General features: G+C 45.7%; 1 protein-coding gene across 4 annotated transcripts in view; it reads right to left on the bottom strand.

Moving 5' to 3' along the window:
• GPATCH2 (G-patch domain containing 2) overlaps positions 1–23,473 on the bottom strand; it is a 211,874-nt gene that overhangs the window by 45,137 nt on the left and 143,264 nt on the right. For all 4 annotated transcript variants that reach the window (XM_074989947.1, XM_074989948.1, XM_074989949.1 and 1 more), the window contains exons 6-7: positions 17,402–17,466; positions 1,661–1,700 (exon numbers count right to left, since the gene is read on the bottom strand). In XM_074989947.1, coding sequence (XP_074846048.1) covers positions 1,661–1,700; positions 17,402–17,466 — 105 coding nt within the window. The remainder of the gene's footprint in view (positions 1–1,660; positions 1,701–17,401; positions 17,467–23,473) is intronic.

Here is a 23,473-nt window from a genome sequence, read left to right as displayed (position 1 = left end):
TAAAATTAAGTCTGTTTTTTGTGGATGAAAGATGGGGAAGAAAAGCAGACATGTTGATTTAACTCCGAGCTGCCAAACCTAGAGAAGTTAAGAATGGTCCTAAAAACATGATGAATTTTCTGAAAATCTCGTTTATCTCAATATTACTTATTGTTTTCCATGGTACTTAAAAATGTATTTGTCAGAACTTTAGTTGGTGTAAATCAGCACAGATCCACTGAAATCAGTTGAGCTACAACAATGAGCAGCAGCTTCAGATATGACCCAATGAGTATTACTCTAGAGGCTTGATATACTACTGATGTATTTTGTTACTTTTCCTGAGTGTTTCAAAAGAACTAATATGTTCAAGATATTGAAGAAAAAGGCTGATTTACACAAGTCTTTGTTCTGTCCATAACTTTTTCCTCTGCCATGCAGGTCACTAACTATTTTTCAGAGTCTGAAAGCAGTTATGCAACACTCCGCTTTTCAAATTGAAATATTGTCTTGTTACATTCACTGACCTTAAGTATAAAAGGTAGCCAACGTACAGCTTAGAACATAAGAACATAAGAACGGCAATACTGGGTCAGACCAAAGCTCCATCTAGCCCAGTATCCTGTCTGACGACAGTAGCCAATGCCTGGTGCCCCAGAGGTGGTGAACCAAAGACAATGGTCAAGCGATTTGTCTCCTGCCATTCATCTCCCGCCTTCGACAAAAGGCTAGGCACCATACCTTACCCCTTGCTAATAGCCATGTATGGACCTAACCTTCAAATATTTATCGAGCTCTTTTTTAAACTCTGTTAGAGTCCTGGTCTTCACAGCGTCCTCTGGCAAGGAGTTCTACAGGTTGACTGTGCGCTGTGTGAAGAAAAACTTTCTTTTATTAGTTTTGAACCTGCTACCCAACACATGTGAGATTATGTGCAGTTTCCAGGGAATCAGAAGATCTGCCAGCTTAAAGCTGTCTCTGCGCCATCCTGAGCTGGGGCTACTCCCCTGATATAATTTAGACAGCCCTTCAGCCAGTCTAAATTAAAGCTGGCTCTCTGGGCTGCTCAGCTGGTCACAACACTGTCTGGAATGAATGCAGTCACTATAGCTTCACTCCTGATGCACCCACCCCCAGCTTCAATGGAGCTTTTGGAGGAGCTATGTTTGCCTGCTGCAGTTTAGGCACCAGGAGAATCCTCACCTGACAGGATTTAACAGACCCTTTATACTCCTCTCACCCTTTCACCTAAAGCAACAGACAAGAGTAGGTTGTGGATTTTACCCTACAAGTTCTTTCTTACACAGTTTAAGATTTCTTAAAAACTGAAAAATGTCATATGTTCTGTTTTATAGAAGCACTAAGACCAGAGTTTCAGAGGAACACAGGCATTTTTGTTAATAACTAACAGATTACCAGGATAAAATATTCTGCAATCTTGAACTGGTAATAAAACTAAACAGATGCTTATCTAGTATCATTAGGCAAATCAGCCTCTTAACCAAGAAACCTTCTGAAATGCTTAGCTGTTAAATTTTTTCAACAGCTTGAAAGGAAACATGAAATTGAGGCTGCTTTGCTTCTTACGTATTAAAATACTGACCCCATAGCTATGGAATAGAAACAGTTAAATTCCTTCAAATATATGAAGTAAACTGTTCTTGATCGAAGTTGTTCTTACCTGGCTATGTTCCTTCCTAGCCCCAGGGCTAAACCAGTGGCTGTGGGAGAAAAAGAAAATAAGGCTTTAGCAATGTAACTACCTGAAGCACGTGCTGTCATATGACCAATTTGTGCATGCTTTCGGGTATTTTATTGTCCGCCAGGAAAACACAGCCTGTGGCTATGCTTTATTTTAATGGGATATTTTATGGATCTCTTAAAGTCTGTTATAGTTTTGATAGGAAAGTAAGAATGCACTCTGCAAATTTCCACTTCTTAGACAAACTGAGTAGCCATTACCTTTACATTTAATTATGTTCTATTAATGCAGTAAATGCTAACATTCTACATATCTTAATCTGCATATTGAAATACATGTCATTCATAACAATTTAATTCTATCCTTGTTACTGAAGTATAAACTTTTAATTTATTACAGAGTAAAAAATCCATAAGCATTGAGCACTGACTGGTATATTTTAACACATTAGCATTTCATCAATTGAGGCTTGGATCTGATTCTATTTTAAGTTCCAAGCTGATAAAAATTAGATGGTCTCATGTCTCAGAACTGTCATGTAACTTGGCATTACTGACAATCTTTTACTTTACAGGGGCAAACACACTGGAATATGTAGAAGGCTGCAGGTCATGAATGAAATACAGGATGAGCATACACTGCTGGCTTTTACACACACCATGATCTGAAACACACTGCAGGCCCCCAAATCTGATTAGAGTGGAATTGCACTGGTATTTAACATCTGCTGTTGTGGGCCAATCTGTGATCGAGGAAGAGGATGAAGAAGATCACCTGTCACTACACCCCCAGACACACTCCTTTTTCCCTGCTCCAATATATTACCCTCCAAGTATAGCAAAGATCTTGATAATTCATAGACACAACAGCACATTCTTTGTAAAATGGTTGTACTGCAAGCTGCAAACAGTAATACTATATAATCAAAAAAGTGTATTTTCAAAATGATCCCGTGAAGTAGTCAATGGAAAAGTTCCTGAGGCCATGTTTACTAAAAAACTCCAGTTTCTGAACGTCTCCATCACCATGCTCAGATTTCCTACACTGCTACAGTTACTAGGCAATGACAGGTCATGCCTTCTTCCTCCAAAAGGCAAAGAGGAATCAAGATTCTTAAAGATTCAGGTCAGTTTATCAGTGAAAGCATCAGTGTGGGAACCTGCAGAAGGTATTCAGCAGTGTTATCAGAGATTGGCTGGTGACACAAACATACTGCTAAAATGTCATCTGTTTCTAGGCCTCTACACAGTGAAAAATGTAATGGCTTATACACCTTGATTTCTAAAATGTTGAAATTTAAGATAGTTTAACAATATTACAGTTTTAAATTGAATTATTTTCAAACTAGACAAGAGCATCCTCAGAACCCCTCTAAAACACTATGGTTAATGCATTTGTAGGAAGAGTAGTGTCCCTGAAAATTGTTCATTGTCCTCACATGCCTTGTTGGTTTCACACACTGGAAGTACTCAATATGCTGCATACTTTGGGACTGTTTGGGAAGACTGACCATTCTTTAGCAAACCCTGAAAGCCTGTACCATAGCATCTCGCATAACGGGTCCAGATCATGAGTGGCTCATAAAACAGAAGGGATCAACTGTAATTATTTGGTCTGACTGCCTGTCCTTAGCAGGCCACAGAACCTCACCCACCTCCTCCTTTAATAGACCTGTAACCTCTGATTGAGTTACTGAAGTCCTCAAATTATGGTTAAAGACTTCAGGTTACAGAGATTTCACCATGCACATTGCAAGTGACCCATGCCACAAGTTGCAAAATGAAAAACCCCTAAGGTCTCCACAAATCTGACTGGGAGGAAAATTTCTTGGTAACCCCAAGTATGTGATTAAATGGTCGTTGTAATATAAATCCATAATACCACAACTACTTTTCCTATTTTTATAATGAAACCCACCTCTCCCCCGCCCAAAAAAAAAGAAACAATGTAGGAACCAGAAAGTGAGAGACTGAATTTTCACATTCACACACAGACCAGGTGGAAGAGGAGAGTGTATGAAAAGAGAGAACCCATGAATGTGTGACTTAGCGTAACACAAGAAAGGTTGGAGCCTTGTTAGCCCAAGTTCTGTACAAGTCCATGATTCTAAGTTACTTTTATTTATACATAGTTTAAAACAACAGTGAGGCCTTTCCTGCTAGCATAACTGTCAGGAACTGTCCTGTTTATTCACACACTAACAGGAGATTACTTACCTGTAACTGGTTCTCTGAGATGTGTGGTCCCTATCTTTATTGTATTGGGAGGTTATATGCTCTTGGATCATCTAAGTGTATAAAGGGTGTGACAGACCAACAATGATAAGATAGGTAGTGGAGGCAGTGGAATGTAGATACAGACCACACATTTCAAAGAAAGACAGGTTACTCACCGTAGTAATGGTGGTTCTTCGAGATGTGTCCCAGTGGGTGCTCCACAATAGGTGTCGGGCTCGCCCGGCGCCGCAGATCGGATCTTCCAAGCAGTTTCTGCCGGACCACGCATGCGCCGGCGCGCGCCGCTCCCTTGCACGCTCCTGGCCATGTGCGCGATCCAGTCCCGGCCAGTTCCTTGACCAACCGCCTCGGATGCTCCTGCAAAACACTAAACAGAGATCCGAAGCGGGGAGGATGGGCGGGTAGTGGAGCACCCACGGGGACACATCTTGAAGAACCACCGTTACTATGGTGAGTAACCTGTCTTTCTTCTTCGAGTGTCCCCGTGGGTGCTCCACAATAGGTGACTACCCAGCAGTAACCCAAGATAGGAGGTGGGTAATCGGATTACGTGCAGCTTGTCCCCGAGAGGACCGCTGTCGAGAGACGGGTATCCTCTTGGAATACCCTGTGAAGGGCGTAATGTTTGGCGAAGGTGTCATAGGATGACCAGGTCGCCGCTCTGCAAATGTCTTTTAGCGCAACGCCCTTGAAAAAGGCTGTTGATGCCGCCACCGCCCTAGTGGAATGAGCCCTGGGAGTGGCCAGTAAAGGAGTCTTTTTGAGTTCATAGCACATTTTTATGCAGGATACGATGTGCTTCGAGATTCTCTGCGAAGAGAGACCTTCTCCTTTCGATTTGGGAGCGAGAGAGACTAGGAGTCTATCCGTTTTCCGGAAGGACCTGGTCCTGTCTACGTAGAAGGCTAGCGCCCTCCTCACGTCCAGGAGGTGTAGGCGCGCCTCTTTGTTAGAGTTATGAGGCTTTGGATAAAACGAGGGTAAAACAATAGGTTCGTTAATGTGAAACTCAGAAGAAACCTTGGGAACAAAGGCTGGATGCAGCCGTATGGTTACCGCCTCCTTGGAAAAAACAGTGCAGGGTGGCGTTGCCATAACTGCTGCAAGCTCGCTCACCCTGTGAGCTGACGTAATTGCGAGAAGAAAGGTCGTCTTTATCGTAAGGAGGCGGAGGGAAACCGTGGCCAAGGGCTCAAACGGTGGTCCCGTTAGCACGTTAGGCACCAGGTCCAAGTTCCACGAAGGTGGAAGCGGTTTTCGAGGGGGGTATAGGTTTACCAACCCTTTGAGGAACCTGGTAACCATGGGATGGGCAAACACCGTGTGCCCTTCCTCCTCGTGTCTGAACGCCGAAATGGCGGCAAGGTGGACCTTTAACGAGGATAGTGAGAGTCCTCCTCTATTGAGGTCCAGTAAATACTCTAATATTACAGGTATAGGCACCGAAAGGGGGGCCAGCTGTTTGGTAGAACACCAAGCCGTGAAGCGAGTCCATTTCCGCTTGTAGGTCTTCCTGGTGGAAGTCCTCCTGCTACTTTCTAGGACTTGCTGCACTTCCTCCGTGCATGTGCTCTCTAGGGAGCTGAGCCATGGATTAACCACACTTGTAGTCGCAGGCCTTGGGGGTGCGGATGCACTAAGGACACCTGGGCTTGTGTGAGCAGATCCGGCGCTACCGGAAGAGGCATCGGTGGACGGTCCGACATGCGCAGGAGTAGGGGGAACCACTGCTGTCGATCCCACGTTGGGACTATCAGGATCATTCGGGCTCCTTCCCTCCAGGCTTTCTGCAAGACTTTGTGGATCAGCACTGTGGGAGGAAAAGCGTAAAGCAGGGGGCCCCTCCACGAGATCGCGAACGCGTCCCCCAGGGACCCCCGTCCCAGTCCTGCCCTGGAGCAGAATCGTGGGCACTTCTTGTTGTGTTGAGTGGCAAACAGGTCTATCTGGGGAAAACCCCATGCGTGGAAAATCGGTCGTAGCAGATCGGGACGGATCTGCCACTCGTGCGTGAGTGCAAAACCCCTGCTCAGCTGGTCTGCCTTCACATTGTGAGCGCCTGGTAAGTACAAGGCTTTCAAGATTATATTGTTGGCGATGCACCAGTTCCATAACCGGACTGCTTCCGCACATAAGGCACGGGACCGAGCTCCTCCTTGCCGGTTTATATAAAACATGGTGGAGGTATTGTCTGTACTGATCCCGATGACTTTGCCTTGTATATGGTCTCAAAAGTGTCTGCAGGCGTTGAACACTGCTCTGAGCTCCAGTATATTTATGTGCAGTGACTGCTCCGTGGAGGACCACAGCCCTTGAGTCACCTCTTCGCCCATGTGTGCTCCCCACCCTATGAGGGAGGCATCTGTAGTAAGAAAAACCGATATTTGTGGTTGGTGGAAGGGTACCCCTGTTAGCAAGTTCTTGGGGTTTACCCACCATTGCAGGGATTTGCGCACCTCTGCTGTGGGTGACACCACCCTGTGAACAGTGTGTGCTGCAGGTTTGTATACGCTCGCCAGCCAGTGCTGCATGCTGCGCATGTGTAACCTGGCGTTCTGTACTACGAGTCGCCGCTGCCATGTGGCCCAGCAGCTGTAAGCACGTCAGGACCGGCACCGTAGGGCTGAAGGTGATGACCTGCACGAGGGAGCCGATGGCCCGAAAGCGAGTCTCTGGTAGATATACTCTCGCTGTAATAGAATTTATGCGTGCCCCTATGAACTCCATGTCCTGTGTGGGGTCTATCTTTGATTTTGCCAGATTGATAACCAGGCCGAGCGAAGAGAACGTGCCTGCTGTGACGCGTATCATGTGTAGTACCTCCTCCTTCGAGGCCCATTTGAGTAGGCAGTCGTCCAGATACGGGAATATAAATACCCCCTGTCTGTGCAGGTAGGCTGACATCACTGCCAACGTCTTGGTGAAGACTCTGGGGGCCGAGGAGAGGCCAAACGGTAGGACCTTGTATTGAAAATGTTCTTTGCCTACCATGAACCGGAGGAATCGCCGGTGAGCCGGGTGGATAGTTATGTGAAAATACGCGTCTTGTAAATCGAGGGCTGCGAACCAATCTCCATCGTCCAGTGCCGTAAGGATGGAGGTGATTGTGATCATCCGAAAGCGTTGCTTGTGCAGGTACCGGTTGAGGCCTCGAAGATCTAAGATGGGCCTCCAGCCTCCTGTCTTCTTCTCCGTGAGGAAGTACCTCGAGTAGAACCCTTTTCCTTGCAGTTGCTCCGGCACTCTTTCCACTGCCCCTATGAGCATGAGATGGTCTACCTCCTGCTTGAGCCTCGCTACGTGGGAGGCCTCCTGGAGGTGGGGCCTGGGTGGAGGTCGTGACGGTGGGAGCGACTGGAAGGGGATGGCGTACCCCGTGGCTATGATCTCCAGCACCCATTTGTCTGTGGTGATCCTTTGCCACTGGTCGTAGAATGGTCGGAGGCGATGGTGGAATAGCCGCTTCGGATGACCTTGTGCGATGGTAGTGATGGCGCAGCCCTGGATGTGTGTGTCAAACTTGTGGCCTTTGGCCCTGCCCCGAGGACACGTGGCTCTGTTGGGAACGTCGCCTGGGAGTTCTGTACTGCTGGTGCTGTTGATGTCGCCCTTGCTCGTAACCCCTGTGGTACTGGGGACGCTGTTGCTGGTACTGGTACCATCTTTGTTGAGGGTAGTACTTTTTCTTTCTGTATGGAGGGGTGTAAATCCCCAGGGTCCTAAGTGTGGCTCTTGAATCTTTACTGGAATGAAGGACCGAGTCAGTTGATTCAGCAAACAGCTTCTGCGAGTCGAAGGGAAGATCGACTATCTTTGCCTGCAGATCCCTCGGTATACCCGAAGTCTGGAGCCAGGACTCCCTTCGCATCACCACTGCTGTAGCTGTGGAACGTGCTGCTGTGTCCGCAACATCCAGGGCGATCTGAACTCCCGTCCTCGAGGCCGCGTAGCCTTCTTGCACGATGGCCTTGAGCACCGGTTTCTTGTCCTCTGGAAGCGAGTCCATGAGGGAGGTTAACCTAGTGTAGTGGTCAAAATTATGGTTCGCTAAATGCGCTGTGTAATTTGCCATTCGCAACAGTAGAGTGGAGGAGGAGTAGACCTTTCTGCCGAACAGCTCTAGCTTCTTGGCATCTTTGTTTGTTCCCCCTGTCCTGAATTGAGATGTCTTTGATCTTTGTTGCGACGACTCCACCACCAAGGAATTTGGTTGTGGGTGGCTGAACAGGAACTCCATGCCCTTCGCCGGCACGAAGTATTTCTTATCCGCTCTCTTGTGGACAGGTGGAATAGTTGCAGGGGTCTGCCATATCGTAGTGGCGGACTCCAAGATTGCTTCATCAAGCGGTATTGCTATTTTGGAGGAGGCCGGAGGTCTCAGATTTTTGAGGAGCTTATGGTGTTTCTCTTGCACCTCTGCTGTCTGGATGCCTTGCGTGAAGGCCATCCTCTTAAACAGCTCTTGAAACTCTTTGAGATCGTCCGGAGGATGGACGTTCCCCGGGGCCGTAGCCTCGTCCGGGGAGGAGAGCGAGGATCCACTGGGGTACGCCTCTCTGGATCCTTCTGGTTCCTGTTGGTGATGGTACACCCTCTCGCTAGAGGCTTGCGAGGGAAAATCTCGGGGTTCCATAACCAGTCCCCCCTGAGATACTTGAGTCTCTGGCCCCGTTTGTGATTGCCCTCGGGGATACGAGATCGTCTGTGGGGATCTTTCCCTGGTAGATTGCCGGTGGTGTCTATGCCCCGCGTGATAGGGGCGATCATGGCATTATAGGCACTGTTCTTGGGAAGGTGACCTAGACCACTCCCTTGGTGCATACCCTCTGCGCCTGGGGGAGCGAGATCGTCGAGAGATCTGGGACACCGGAGAGAGCGATTTTGGATAGTATTCCAGCGGCTCAAACCCCAGGAAGGGTGACGGTGGTCCCAGCCAGGGCGAGGCTGGTTGTAAAAATGGAGACGGGGGCTCCGGGTAGGCTAGGGGGGACCCCTGCCTTCTGGTTGGAGTCTGCAGCATAAGCGGAGGGCTGAAAGAAAGCAACTCTGCAGCCCTGTCTGGAGAGGGGCTGCGGTGCGTCGTTTTGTGTGCAGCCTTCCCGCTCCCTTGAGGAGGTAACTCCGCCCCCGGCGTGTAGGGGATCTCGGCCCCGTCCGCGCCGTGCTCGGCACGCTCATGGGCGGTGCCGCACGGGCGGTGTCCTCCGGTGCCTGCAGGCTGCGTGCCTGCGCGCTCTGCACCGCCGGTTCCCCGGGGGTTGGTGCCGCTGCTTGCGGTGCTGCCGGTACTGGTGCTTGTTTAGCCGCCGCCCTGCCTGCGGTGCGGGGCGGCTGTTTGATTATTGGAGGCTGAGCCGCTTCCACGTGGCTCTCCGTGCCGCCGCCGATCAGCCGGCAGGGATCGGGCTGGGGAGGCTTTCCTCCGTTTTTGCGCTGATGGGGTGAGGGAGGCGACTTTCCTTTTATGGGCCCCGGAGGGTCCCTCCTGCTGCGGCCGCTCCGGCACGTCTGGCTGGAGGGCCTTGTCGAAGAGCAGCATTTTAAGCCGCATCTCCCTGTCCTTCCTTGCTCTGGCTGTTCGTTTTGCACAGAAGGAGCATTTCTGCGTGACACGGGACTCCCCCAGGCACCTTATGCAGAGACTGTGCCCATCAGACGCTGGCATTGCCTCTCGGCAGGACTCACATTTCTTAAATCCTGAAGAGGACATTGTTGGTGAGTCTTTCAGTTGTTAATGGGTACTTAGCACCTTCTCTGTGCTGTTTTTCCCTTTCTCCGATAGCCTGCCGCGGCAGGAGGGCTCATGGCCCTAGGCTCCTGGCCTCCGGTGTTCCGCTTGTTACTGGGATTGGACTGAATGCTGTCCCGCTTGTTTTTTTTTTTCTTTTTGAAAGATAACAACTGGCTAACTTGCAGTAGCCTAAGAACTTGAAAACTTTAAAGAAAAAACAGTTAAAACCATTGAATACGCTAACTTGGCCTTAGCCTAGTTCGGATTCCGTCTGCAGCCGACGGCGGTTAAGAGGAACTGGCGGGGACCGGATCGCGCACGTGGCCAGGAGCGTGCAAGGGAGCGGCACGCGCCGGCGCATGCGCGGTCCAGCAGAAACTGCTTGGAAGATCCGATCTGCGGCGCCGGGCGAGCCCGATACCTATTGTGGGGCACCCATGGGGACACTCGAAGAAGAACCTCAAGTTACAGTTATCAGAGTGGCAGCCATGTTAGTCTGTATCTGCAAAAACAACAAGAAGTCTTGTGGTACCTTAAAGACTAACTGAAAGTTAGGAGCATAAGCTTTCATGGGCAAAGACCCACTTCATCAGACGCAATGTAGTTGAGATTCCTGACCTCTAGACGAAGTGGGTCTTTGCCCTCGAAAGCTCATGTTCCAAAATATATCTGTTAGTCTATAAGGTGCCATAGAACTTCTCGCTGAAGTTACAGTTAAGTAACCAACTCTTCTTCAAGTGATGGCACATACCATATTCCACTGTGGGCTTGTCTACACTTGCCGCCAACTTCAAAGGGGGCATGTTAATCAGGGTGATGGGAGATTATTAATGAAGTGCTTCGGTGAAAATGCAGCACTTCATTAGGCTAATTCTCCCCCCATGGCAACTTCAAAGTGACGGCATGCATTTAGCCATGGGCACTTCAAAGTGCCCCCACTACTTTGATGTGCCTTTACTCCCCAAAATTTTAAGGAGTAAAGGCACTTCAAAGTAGCATGGGCACTTCAAAGTGCCTGTGGCTACACAGCTTGCTGGCACTTCGAAGTTTGACACTTTGATGTTGAGGCCGGGGAGAATTAGCCTAATGAAGTGCTTCATATTCACTGCAGCTCTTCATTAGTAATTTCCCATTACCCTGATTAACATGCCCCCGTCCAAGTTGGGGGCAGGTGTAGACAAACCCTGTGAGTGATTGGCAAGCAATACCTAAGCAGTAGAATGGTGATAGAATGTAGGCAGTAGGGCTGAGCAAAGAATTGCCATTCCAAAGGAGGAATAAGCAGACGAGTCCTGGACTATGGCATAAAGTATTGTAAATATGTGAACAAAGCCACGCATGGACACTTTACATGTGAATTCATTTGGGTATATTAAAAGATACCTAAGAAGGGTACCTTTTAATGAGACACCATAGTTGCTACTTGCATTGTAATGGAATGAGCTTTTACCCCATTGTGGGATTGGAATCAAAAGCTGATGGCAGAGTCTGTTCTGGTCTGGCTATGGTCTGAAGAAGTGGGTCTGTCCCATGCAAGCTCACCTAATTAACTATTTTGCTAGTCTTTAAAGTGCTACTTGACTGCTTTTTTTTTTTTTTTTTTTTTTAGAATGAACCAGAGATCCATTTGGAGATTGTCTGGATGGAGATGGCATGCCCTTTGACTCTTTCTGTTATATTAAAGAACAGTCTCAGAGATCTGTTTTCTGTAGGTAGAATGTCAAGGCTCACTGAATACAGAATGTGTGGAGCACTTGTTCCTCTGTGGAACCATGTGTTTTTGGAAGAACACAGAAAAAATGGATGGATTGGATTAGGGTGAAATTCTGAAACTACTTTGGGGTGAATCTGGGATGTAGAGTAAAGGACTCTAACCTTTTTGGAATGTAGTGTATGGAAGATCTGCCATCATGGTTCCAAGTTTGCCAACCTTTCTCACTGAGGTAATGGCTACAAAAAGGTAACCTTCACTGAAGTGAGAGACAGAGCAGGTAGCTAAAGGCTCAAATGGGGGTGGGTAGAAGAGGGAAAATATGTGAATATTGAGAGAACAAGATTTGGGTCCCCGACAAGAACAGAGGATTCTAAACAGGTGAGAAGGTTCTTATCTGGCATTTCCAGAATCTACTGATCAACAGATGTGTGAAGACCACATAGCCCTGAGAAGTTAGATGGCGTGCACTGATCGCCATCAAGTGGCCTCACAAGAAGTTGACAGATTAACCTGGTGACTTCAGAAATAGGATTAGCCAAGAATATTTGTAGCCACTGAGAGAACACCTCTGTTGTAAGGAATTCACAATTTTTGAGAATACTCGTTTGAAAATGTCCCCAAAGGTAGGGATGCATATTCAATTATATAGGCCAAATAGATAATGGTGAGAATCCATATGCCCACTACCACACTCCAAGGATACAAAGTGTAGACAGCCCTAAATGGTGTAGGATTGTCACTAAACCTTGGACTTGGTGTTTCATGGCTCTTAAGCTCCCATCAAAAACAACATAGTTGGGACCAGAGACTGAGATGCCAACCCTCTTCAGAAGGCAAAAGCAGTGGACTTTTAAAGCCTCAATCATTTATGTGGCAGTTCAAAGGACTTCTGATTAAACAAACAAACAAAACCAAAACCAAACAACAACAAAAACCCGCTGAGGAACGTGCCTAGTTTTGGCTGAAACTGTGTAACTCTCCAGTGAATGGAAGATAGCCCTGGAATCCTTCAGGGTATGGAGGAACTCACCCATCTTCTGACTGAGGAGGTGTAATTCACTGACAGGGTCCTTGGTAGTATAAAAGACCTCTCTAATGAACTTTTACACATGAAGACATGATTCCTTGTGCATGATGAAGGAAGAAGCCATATCTCAAGAAGTAGAAGCAACATCAGCTGCAGATTGGAAGGTTATAGTGGCCTTCATCTAACAGCTTGAAAAGTAGTTCTTTCTCTTGTGGAAGGCTGTCAGTAAACTCTACAAACACTGTAGTTCAGGAAATCCTATTTAGCCTGGTAACTGGCTCACTTGAACTGGAGGCTGGATGATAAGACCTTTCTTCCCGGCAGATGTAGGTGTTTGCCCTCTTTGTCAGAAGAAGATTGGGGAAGTTGCTGCCTAGCCCTTTTAGAAGAGGCATAGACCTCCTGTGAACGTAGGGGACAGTGAGAGAACAAAAATTCTGCCAGTATATAAGAATGTTTCTCTTCCCCTTTGGGAGCAGAAGCACAGAGGGAGGGGTGTGCCAAGCTGTTCTAGCTGGATCCAGTATGAATTATTTAAAGGAGAGAACTATTCTGTTCTGTCTGGAAGCATGAAGAATATCTAGCAGTTTGTGTTGGAAGGCTTGGATCTCAAGGGAAATCTGAAGCTCTCCAGCAGCTATGAAGAAGAGGGCCAGGAACTGCATAAAGTCTTGTGGGGTGAGCATGAAGGTACATAGAAGTCACTTCATTATGTGGGGATGGTGATGGCCATCTTGCTGGTTCTAATGGAAATACTAGATCCGGAATGTAATGTTCGTACCCTTCTGTTGCTTCTGGGAGCTGACCTGAGCATTTCCTTGGCAAATGAGATTATTTCTGCAGAGACATACCGGGCCCACGGTCCCCAAGGTTGCCAATGGAGAGGTCAATCCTAGTTAGATGAGACAGAGGTCTTTTGAGTCATGAAGGATACAAAAGGTAAAGGAGAAATGACTCACTGGACAGCACAGAATTTTTGATTCTGGTTCCAAATAGCAGTACCAGTCAGTTCTACTGGAGAACAGATGTATTCTGTGTACAGGACTGGCGATAAGCTCCTTACAACAGTTGTTTCCCTTAGAGCAGAGGGCAGCAACGAAAATATCCAGAGCAGCTATTTTTTCCAATTCAGTGAAAAACTCAATTCAAGAGCTGTAATGCATGTGAGTATGAGATGGTCCTCAATAAACAGCATCAAACCACACTTTTTGTAACCCCTATTTTAAGAGCAGCACACACACGATGATGTGCAATGCGATACGTGTTTACTGCAGAACATTCACAAACTTTTTAAATATTCTATTTCTCACACTTTGGCTATGTCTACACAAGAGGGGCTTTTGTTGGGAAAACCTGCAGAGCGTCTTCATGTAAAATGTGCTTTGTTGACAGTCTGTCTACAAAACTCAGCACATCCACTGGCAGCATTATACCTCTCCATGTTCATGTACAACACCTTCGTCAACAGTGTTTTGTTGACAAAAATGTTGTGTAGAAGCTCCGGGGCCCCTTTTGTCAACAGAGGGGTCCTCCATGGTGCTGGCTAGCTGGAGCCAGGAGGCGCCCTCTCTATCTCAATGGGGCTCTATGTTCCTTCCAACCAGCTGCTTTTAAAGACACGGGAAGTCCCAAAAAACACGTGGCAGGAAGCTGAGGGCGTGGCTGCAGTCCAGCAGCACCACACCCAGGTGTATTAAAAAATGTCCCAGGCTGCCAGTGACCGCCCCCCATGGCAGGTCACAGGATGCTGGGAAGGGCTCCCAGGGCCTACCCAGGGAGTGGGAAGTCCAAGCAGCAGACCCCTCTTGGTCCAGCCTGGAGATCTGGGATTTGAAAGCCCTCTGGGACAAGGAGCCCATCCTCCTCCGCCCCACGGCCAAGTGCCGCAATACTCTTGGTGATGCCTGTCTTGCCAGAGCTCTGGCAGAGTGCAGCCATACCACCCACACCCTCGAGCAGGCGCGGACAAAATGCAAAGAGCTCCACCAGGGCTGCATGCAGGCCTGAGACAAATGGCGGAGGTCAGGGGTATTGACAGCCAGTTTTTCCTACTACAGGGAGCCAGATCACTGCCTGGGGGACAACAATGGTGCCCCCAGCTGTGAGAACCTATCCCTGCGCACCATGCCGGAGCAGCAGGAGGAATGGCCTGGGAACCCTTATCATCGCCCTAGAGTTAGGCCCCTCCAGTGTGATGACCTCAGCATGGGCATCTCTGGAACTGTTTGGAGGACCATCTGGTGCGTACCCCCCAGGTTGCACATCTTGGCATGGGGGGTGCACACAGGGCATGTCGCAGGCCTTGCTGGGATGGCTTGGGCAGGAACCCATGCCGTGGGCCTGGCACCTACACCCATGTACACCACCAGAGACCACACAAGCCCCAGGGACCAGGGGGTGTGGGAGGCACCTGCTACAGCTGGGAGTGGACCAATGACACATTCAATGACCTGACCCTGGAGACACAACTGAGAACCATGGACCCCCCACTGGCAGGTATGCCCACAGCTAATAGACAGCACCCACCACCACGGACAGCACTGACGGCCACGTGCACGTGGGGACGGCGGTGACTGCACCCAGCTCACCTGCCACATGTGCAGGAACCTCTCAGCAGCCGAACATACCCCCAGGCCACTAGCCCGTTGGGTGAGGGTGGGGCAGAGGCGCAGTGGTCAGCCTGGTCCCAGTGACACCACAGGATCTCTGTGTGGACAGGCCTGCCATGCAGGGGGCATAGGCGTGTACACCCAGGACAGCCCCACCCCACAGGGCTCGCTGGGGGCAGGGCCTCAGGGGCCATGCTGTGGGAAGGACTCGCAGTCTCCCCTTACAGCTGCACCATCTGAGTTCCAGGCCAGCCCCACCATCTAGCCAGACAGCCCCAGGAAGAAGCTGGATCCAGGTGCCCTGCAGCTGGAGCCTCCATTGCTGACTGGAGGATGATGGTCAATGGACAGTGACAGCTGCTTTCTGGCTGTGGTGAGATGAGGGGTGACACTGGGACCAGACCTTAGACCATTGGCTGGCTCTGGCTGACTGCTTCCTGGACATCTTGAAGGCCAGGGCAGCCCAGGCCACTGAATCTGCAGCCCTTGCTGCAACCCTTCCCACTGCTGCCGTTGCTCTCCCTCCCACTCCTGCTCCCCCCACCCAGTGCCTGCTCCCCAAGAGCACATGCCCCAGGTGTTGCTGCAGGCTCTGCAGCAGTGGGAACTGGCCATGGCTGGTTCCCCTGCCTCAGACCCCATCTGCCAAGCCCAGTTACACCTAACTCCTCCCACTGCCATCTCTCTCCATGCTCCCGGCCCCTTCCCAGACATGATGGGGACCCCAACCCTGGATGGGAAGAAATCCCAAGGCTGACATGGCTCGCCCCTCTCCACACTGTCCAAGTAGAGCTGCCCCCACCCCTTTTCCCAAGACTCCCCAAATGTATACAGTTACCCTCCGTTCCACACTGTAACTAGTTATTCGCGTAACTGTTGTTTTGCACAAGGTTCCATATGTTTAAGTAAACAGTTTATTTTTTCACCACCCATGTCCCTCATTATTGGAGGGGAGGGGGCAGTGAGGGGTGGATGGGTGGGAGGGATTGTGGCGGGGACGGGTTGGGGCTGCAGGAACCTGCAGGGGGTGCCCTGTGGAGGGTCACCAGGGCCCTCAGGCAATGTTCTACCATAGGGCCTCCTGGATGTGCAACCTGTCCCTGTGCACTTGGCAGCTAGGAGCTATACCTGGCTGCTTGTAGGCATCTCCACTGTCCACCGCCCACCCTGTAGGAAGTCCTCCCTCTTCCACCCACTCTGGTTCCCCATGTCCAGCTGTGTCAGGAGGCACCAGAACCATTGAGGACTCCTCTTTTGAAAAAGTAGCCCATGCAGCATCGACACATGCTTCTTTTGAAAGATTCTTTCAAAAGGGACCACTCGTCCTGATCTGGGATCAGAGGAGTGCTTTCAGAAGGGGCGCCGTGTTCTTTCGATTTACTTTCAAAGGAGTACACTTTGTGTGAAGATGCTCTGTGTGCTCTTTTGAAAGAGCCCCCAGTGTTCGATTTATCTTTCGGAAGCCCATGCTAGTATAGACGCACCTTCTAGGTGTGGGCACATGATGAGCATGCACAAGCCCAAAGAGGAACAAAATAGGCACCATTCTTCAAAGAAGATGGTGAGGTATTCACATAATCATACTAACAGTCACAGATTATAATTTTGGCTAGGAAATTAATTCCAATGATGCCTTTTAAAATAAAAATTTATGTAAGGTAAATTATAATAAGGTACTCCCATTAATTTTCTTATTTTAGATTAACCACTAATAACTATGTAAAGAGATGCCTTTTATAGTTATATTCTTTCTGGTGAGTGTCTTGGTAAAACTTAGTTTTTTAGATCCCCTGTTTGAAAAATAAGCAGAAAAATTATGCCTAATATTATTGCAAAATGTTAAAAAGATATCAGAAAACATTTCTACTAACAATATCATCTGACTACAACCACTGATCAACAGTAATGATATGATGGAATATTTAATGGGACACATGATATTCCTTGTGAGAAAGTCTTTAAACAATCAATTCAGGCTTTTGCTTCTTGGAACTTATAGGAATCAGTTCTCTCATAGGAAGCTTAATACATCATATTTGAAACTATTAGGTATGGTATTTTCCTTACATAATGTAGTAATACATTTCAGAAGTTATTGTTATTCCTTTGTGAAGAAATCTTTTACATTTATTATTTAGCATATCTGTTAACATTTACAATACGGCAACCCTTTTTAACATAATTTAAGTACATGCATAAAAACTTAAAAACATGTTCAACAAAGCACTGAACTCAACTTTTTAATTAAAAGCCCACAGTAAGCATAAAAGGTCATATAATTAGGCCAGGAATCTCTTTTATTCAGTGTCTCTACAGTGTGTAGCACAATATAGTTTTGGGCCTCAGCTGCTACTGTAATATAAATAATAAAAACAGTGACAACTTCTCCCACTGGTACTCACTCATTGTGATGAGACTCTTGGGACAAATGAACCACTTTCTTGTTCCCTGGGCCTGGAGTGGAAATCTGGGAGGAAAAAAAGAGGGGAAAAAAGTTAAAATGTCTTTGGACTCTTATTATATATGTAACTTATTATATATGTACTTACTGTTGGTAAGTATATAGCACCTACTCAGGTAGAAACATACAAAATACAGTAAATAAAATTAGTGGTACTATCAGTTGACAAATATTTTTGAAAGTGTCTAAATGACTTAGATCCCAGTTTTCTAATCCCAATTTTCAAAGATGATTGAGAAGTTTAGGAGTCTTACGTGACTTAGGAGTGTTAGGAGCTTGTCAAATGTGTCCACATGTCAAATGATGCAAATATGTGCTTGGTGGGATATTAGATGGAAATTAAGCGCCCAATCTGCTTTGGTGCTTTTGAAAAACTCAAAAGATGCCTGTCTGCATCTTTAGGCACTTAAATACGTTTGGAAATGGGATTCAGCTACTTTCCAAAATCCCACCCAGAATGCATCGTGTCTTCAAGAAATGAAGAAAAAACTCTAAGATGTGATGTTAGACTAGGATTTTGAAATGATTCTTACTCCCTTAGACTTCTCTGAAAACCCAGATTTGAGACTCTAATACTGAGCAAATGCTAATGAAAACAAAAGGTAAAATACATGTAACATTGTAACTTTTGTATCACTACATTGCCATCATAGTCGGTGGTCCCTTCTTCCCTTCAATTTCAACTGCAACCAAAAAGAAATATGATGGTTTTTAAGACTAGTTATAGCTGCCATGCATACAGGCAGGAGGTGGAATTAGCTGGGGGGGGGGGGGGGGCGCGTGTTAGGAACCACCTGATGAATATGAACTCATGCAGAAAGTGGGCTCTGCATTACTGCAATTTGGAGCAACAAGTCCTCTTTTTTAAAGCCTCCAGTGGATAAAGTCTTACAGTCACTAGATGGCCAAAGTCAGGACAACAAAAATGTGCTGTGCTGCCAGTACTGAAATCAGACCTGGAAACCACACAAATAAACAGCTGATAGCACATATTGTCTGGGACCATTGGGGTTTGTTTTGTTTTTTACCTATGGATCCTCTGTTTATCTACATTTGACATGTCATCATTCATCAAGAGGATGATACATTGCATTTTCAAAGACAACAAATCACTGAATATTTTATAAAAGCAAGTTTTCTCTGTTCTTACACATTTATGCACAAGGAGAACTAAGGCTTCTTAAGGTTCAAGTCTGGAAAATGTTCATAGACTACAACAGATGCCTTTAGAAAGCTCCCCAGATTCAAAACAGTTGAACAGTCCATCAAAATTCTCTATCTGTAAACTACAAAAGGGCAGAAGCTCTCAACCTGGTCAGTAATTATTCTAACATAACCACACCTAAAACTCTCAGAGCAGAAGATGTAGCAACATTAGAACTTGCCATCTCAAAGAAATCTTGTCTGCAAACCAGAATATGCTATGGGCAATTCCAGATACCAATATTGGATATTAAATGTAGTCATTTTTATTGGAGTGAAAGCAGTCTTGCTTACTCACTTAGTAATAACGAAACTGCAATCAAAGCTTTCAGACAAACTTCCACTGTAATGTTACATTTTATCTTATAAATTTCAGCAATACATATTATCAGACAAACATGGACTTTGAAATGGAAATGAACTAAAACATTTAAAATATATATGTAATTAGAAGTTACAAAATTAGTAACCAAACAGTTACGTGAACACCTTTGGTAAACGTGGCTCCGCTCTAGAGAGTTACATCCTGCATTAATCTCAAAATGAGGTTTTCATGCTATTCCAGTGGGTATCCCTGGAATATAGTAATCCATTTTCTACACTGTGGGTATAAGAAAAGCCGACTGTGCCTATGTCATGCTTTGTTAGAGGTTCATGATCACATTATCTCATGGTGGACCTGACACTTTTATTCAGTTTACAGTATGTTCTATGTACAGGCAACTTATTTCCTTTGCCAGGGTTGCTGACAACCTTTTCCACACTATATTAATCTTGTTTACTGACTTTATCTTGGTACAAATATCAGAAAACTGAACTTTTTATCTCTGGGAGAAAATAAACAACATGTTGACAGAAGCAGAAGCTATTTTCTGGACTAAAATTGGTTGTTTACCTGCAGCCATATTTATGGAAAAATGTTTAAGTCTCCAACTCGCTTGAAATACATAATCCCAAATTTAATAAATATGGACATTTCAAGAAACCTACATAATAAATTGTTAGGTACAAAAATATCTAATAATAAATAAATACAATTTGTAACTATTTATACTAATATAGAAGTGCTCTCAATCAATCTAGTTACAGTTCATCAGAAAGTACACTGCTCATACTTCACCAGCATAGTAAAGGTGACTTCAGTTACTAAATAGCCACAGACAATTTATAACACTGCACGTACAACACACATACATAGTTATATAAACTATGCTGATTATTGTCATATATGATGACAATTTTTTTAAATTCAGATTTGCAACGCTGCCCAAATTTGTGAGTAAAAACATACTAATAGATGGGGACAGTCTAATTTAAGATATAGATGGCTTCTGAATCTTCCAGTAGAGAAGCCAATTGCCTTCTATATCTCACTCTAGGAAAGAATCAAATCAGTTGGAAGGACACTATGAGCACGGTGAATGCTTGGCAAACTCGTTAGCTTCTCTATCCAGTAAGAGATACGGTGGGAGATGTCTACAACTTTCTATGTACTGAATTCCCAATGCTCAGAAGAAAATTCAAGAAAATAAAATGATTAGTGACTATCCTGAGGACCAATTGTAATAAGCAAAGATACAGCTTAAAAATACTGATGCATACAGTCTTTGTAGTATAAATATCTTTGGGAAGTAAGTTTCGGATGACCTCCTAATTTCTAAATGACAAGTAGTATTCTGTATGAAACTTTTGCCACACACTTCACATAAAAGTCTATTTTTACAAATGTTAGGAATTTTAATAAAATGCATTAGTATAGTTTGTTGTACCCTTCCACAGGTAAAAACAAATTGATAAACAGTAGAAGTCCACCTATAAGGTGGAAGGAGAGAAAAAAGGCAGCAACATATGACTTAAAATATTACTTTAAATCATATTTACATGTGTTTTGGTAAAAGTCCAGTCTCTCATGACTTACCAGAGATACAAAAGAATAACTTTTTCCAAATGGGTTATGATATTTGCTCATTGTCGTGATGGTCCAGAAGATAATGGAACTTAAATATTTCATTAGCCCAAGAACGAATATTGATAGTACAGGTAGAACCTCTCTTGTCTGGCACCCTGGGGACTTGACTGGTGCCGGATGAGAATTTGCCAGCCTATAGGTCAATCTTTTCTAGCACATCACTCTTCCGCTGATTACTGGGCTCTTAGAAGACATTTAGGCTACGTCTACATGGTGCTCCGCCCAGCGCTGCTGCTGGCAGAGCCACGCAAAATGACCTTCTCGGGATTGCAAATGGCGCTCCTAAATCTCATTACCATAGGTTTGAGGCAAAAGGGACTGGTGACAGAGGGGGGTTTACCCAGCACAGTCATGTCCACATGGCCTCTGCAGTGCCGGCACCCCCTTCTGCCAATGCCGAACTCTTGCGGGGTTATGGTAATGAGCTCCGGAAGTATGCAAATGGCATGCCATTTGCAGTCCCAAGAAGCTCATTTTGCATAGCTCTGCCGGCAACAGCGCTGGGCGGAGCTCTGTGTAGACCTAGCCTTAGGGTTTAATGACAGCTAAATAACAACACAAAACACTGAGAGTCAGGACAAGCTGTAAACAAATTTTATGGCAGTATGGAAAACCTGGCCAGCCTCAGGATTTAATTAAGTGGTCGTTCAGCTAACTAAAATTGTGCTGGTAACAGAGTTTGCTGGATGAGAGAGTTATGGATTAGAGGAGTCAACCTGTACTGGAATTTAGATAACCATAATGGGGATGAAAAAGTGAAACATTTCTAAGTATTGCCTCTCCCAGTCCTAAGAGTGGCAGCTGTCTGAAAGACGATTAGATATCTGAATATCTGGTGTAGTTCTGTATAGTAGAAGTAACCAGAAGCAATGAGTTAGAGGGCAGAGTACTACTTAGGATGTCCAAAGAATAAAATAAATACAGCAACATAAACTGCACAATACACAGGTAATGGTGTAAGTGTAACAGTGGACTACAGCTTTTTGCCCTCTACAGCTCATCTTAGCATTCGTTTGGTCCTCATTCTTTCCAATCCACTGACATGTAGCCTATGGGCCTCTGTAATTTATACCAGCTGCAAATAACTGCAATAGGCTGAAACCACATCTGAAGATCAGTCAGGGCTAGTCATATCCTGACCACTCTTCCTTTGTCCTTTTTCTGCTACATCAACAGGGAGAAGCATGAGACCCCTCACAATGAATCTGTAATGATGTAGCATGTATATTGGACTAAGCTGCACAGCTTTTGTGCCTGCATACTCCTGCATCTCTTTATGGAATATAACCTACAGTAAATAAATATCCAAATGTGGGTGGTGCTTCACAGAAGACACAGAATGATTTGTGCTTGCCTACAAGGCTAAACAGTTTGCATTTCAGCAGTGATGCCAGGAATGAGGTGGAAGGATTGAATATGAAGAAGGATGATGAGGGGTAGCAGAATATTAATACAAAGCTACTCAGTGTAAGTAATGTGGACTTTTATAGGCTACTGATTTTTAAAACTACAGAAGATAAAGTTATGAAATTATTCTTATGGCACACATCACAAAGGGAGTGAGATTTCAGAAGTTTAAATGTAACTAAAAGGAAAATAAACTAAAATAGGAAGGGCATGCCAGACAAAAGAACAGAAATGGAAACACTCCATCCCCCACAAATATCCTGGTGGGATATCTGAGTGTGGCAACACTTTTGGGGCAAAAGGAGACAATACAAGAAGAATAGGAAGAGGTATTATGATAGGCCATGAAGGTGGGGACTGGAATTTTGTATTAAACGTGATTAGGAGTCACAGTGAGGCATTTTAGAGGGGTATGTAATATAATGAAATCATAATAATGAGCTTAGAGGACCATTTTATTATATGAAAGTGGAAATTAATATTCTATTACTATCACACATAAGAAGTGTGCGTGTATATCAGAACTTTGCGAGACATAGTTTCAAAAGCAACTCATGACAGAGCTCCTTACTTTGTGAGAGCTCAACCTGGGGTATTTCTTGGGGCAATGGGGAATGGGTGAGAAAAGAGACAGGCAAGTCAGCGTAAAAGATGCTTCTTTGAGATGGGGAAAAGAAATGAATGAGGTGAACAAGGACAGGCTAGGGGATAGCAGCCACAAACCAGAGGGATGGGGTCAAGTCTTAGGGAGGGAGGGAGTGCTGAAACTAGAGGTCACTTCTCCCTCCAGAATCTCAAATTCAACCATTCTTTTGCTATCTTTGAAACTCAATGGGCATCGTATGTGTTGGCCCACACAGAGGATAACCACCTGATACTTATACCATTTACTCCATCAAACTCATGAAGAAATCTGTGCAGTGCATACAAACATTCCATCTTTCTTGCTGACACATTCTGGGGGCAGGGAGGTCAATACAATTCCACAGAATGATATTTCTGTTTTTCAGATTAAGAAACTAGAAGATTACACTGAAAATACTAAAATATAAGCACTCAGAAGTTAGGAAATGTGTGATTGAAGGTTAACCATGCAACTGTAATTTGTCCCTATTTGTGCATATGCATTTGATAGACTTTAATGACAGCATTTTTTCCTCAATACCCCTGCTCCATTCAGTGTATAGGATGGAGAATGTTCAAAAGGTCAATCAGGGTGACTTGATGAATGATGTCTGGAGGATTCCTGAATCATCTGTTGCAGAATTCAGAAGATGTGCAGTGAGGCATGGGATTGCAAGGAGAGAAAGGATTCTCCCATGGTTAAGGCAGGCGAAACTCAAGTTTTTCCACTCCTGCTTCATCTACAGTTTTATGTGAGCAAAAGCAAACCACTTGAACCAAAATTCTGCCAGGTGACTCCTAGCTTTTCCT

The sequence above is a fragment of the Carettochelys insculpta genome, chromosome 3 (genome assembly GCF_033958435.1).
Source record: "Carettochelys insculpta isolate YL-2023 chromosome 3, ASM3395843v1, whole genome shotgun sequence".
In the NCBI taxonomy this organism is placed as follows: domain Eukaryota; kingdom Metazoa; phylum Chordata; order Testudines; family Carettochelyidae; genus Carettochelys; species Carettochelys insculpta.
This window is presented reverse-complemented; position numbering and strand designations above follow the sequence as displayed.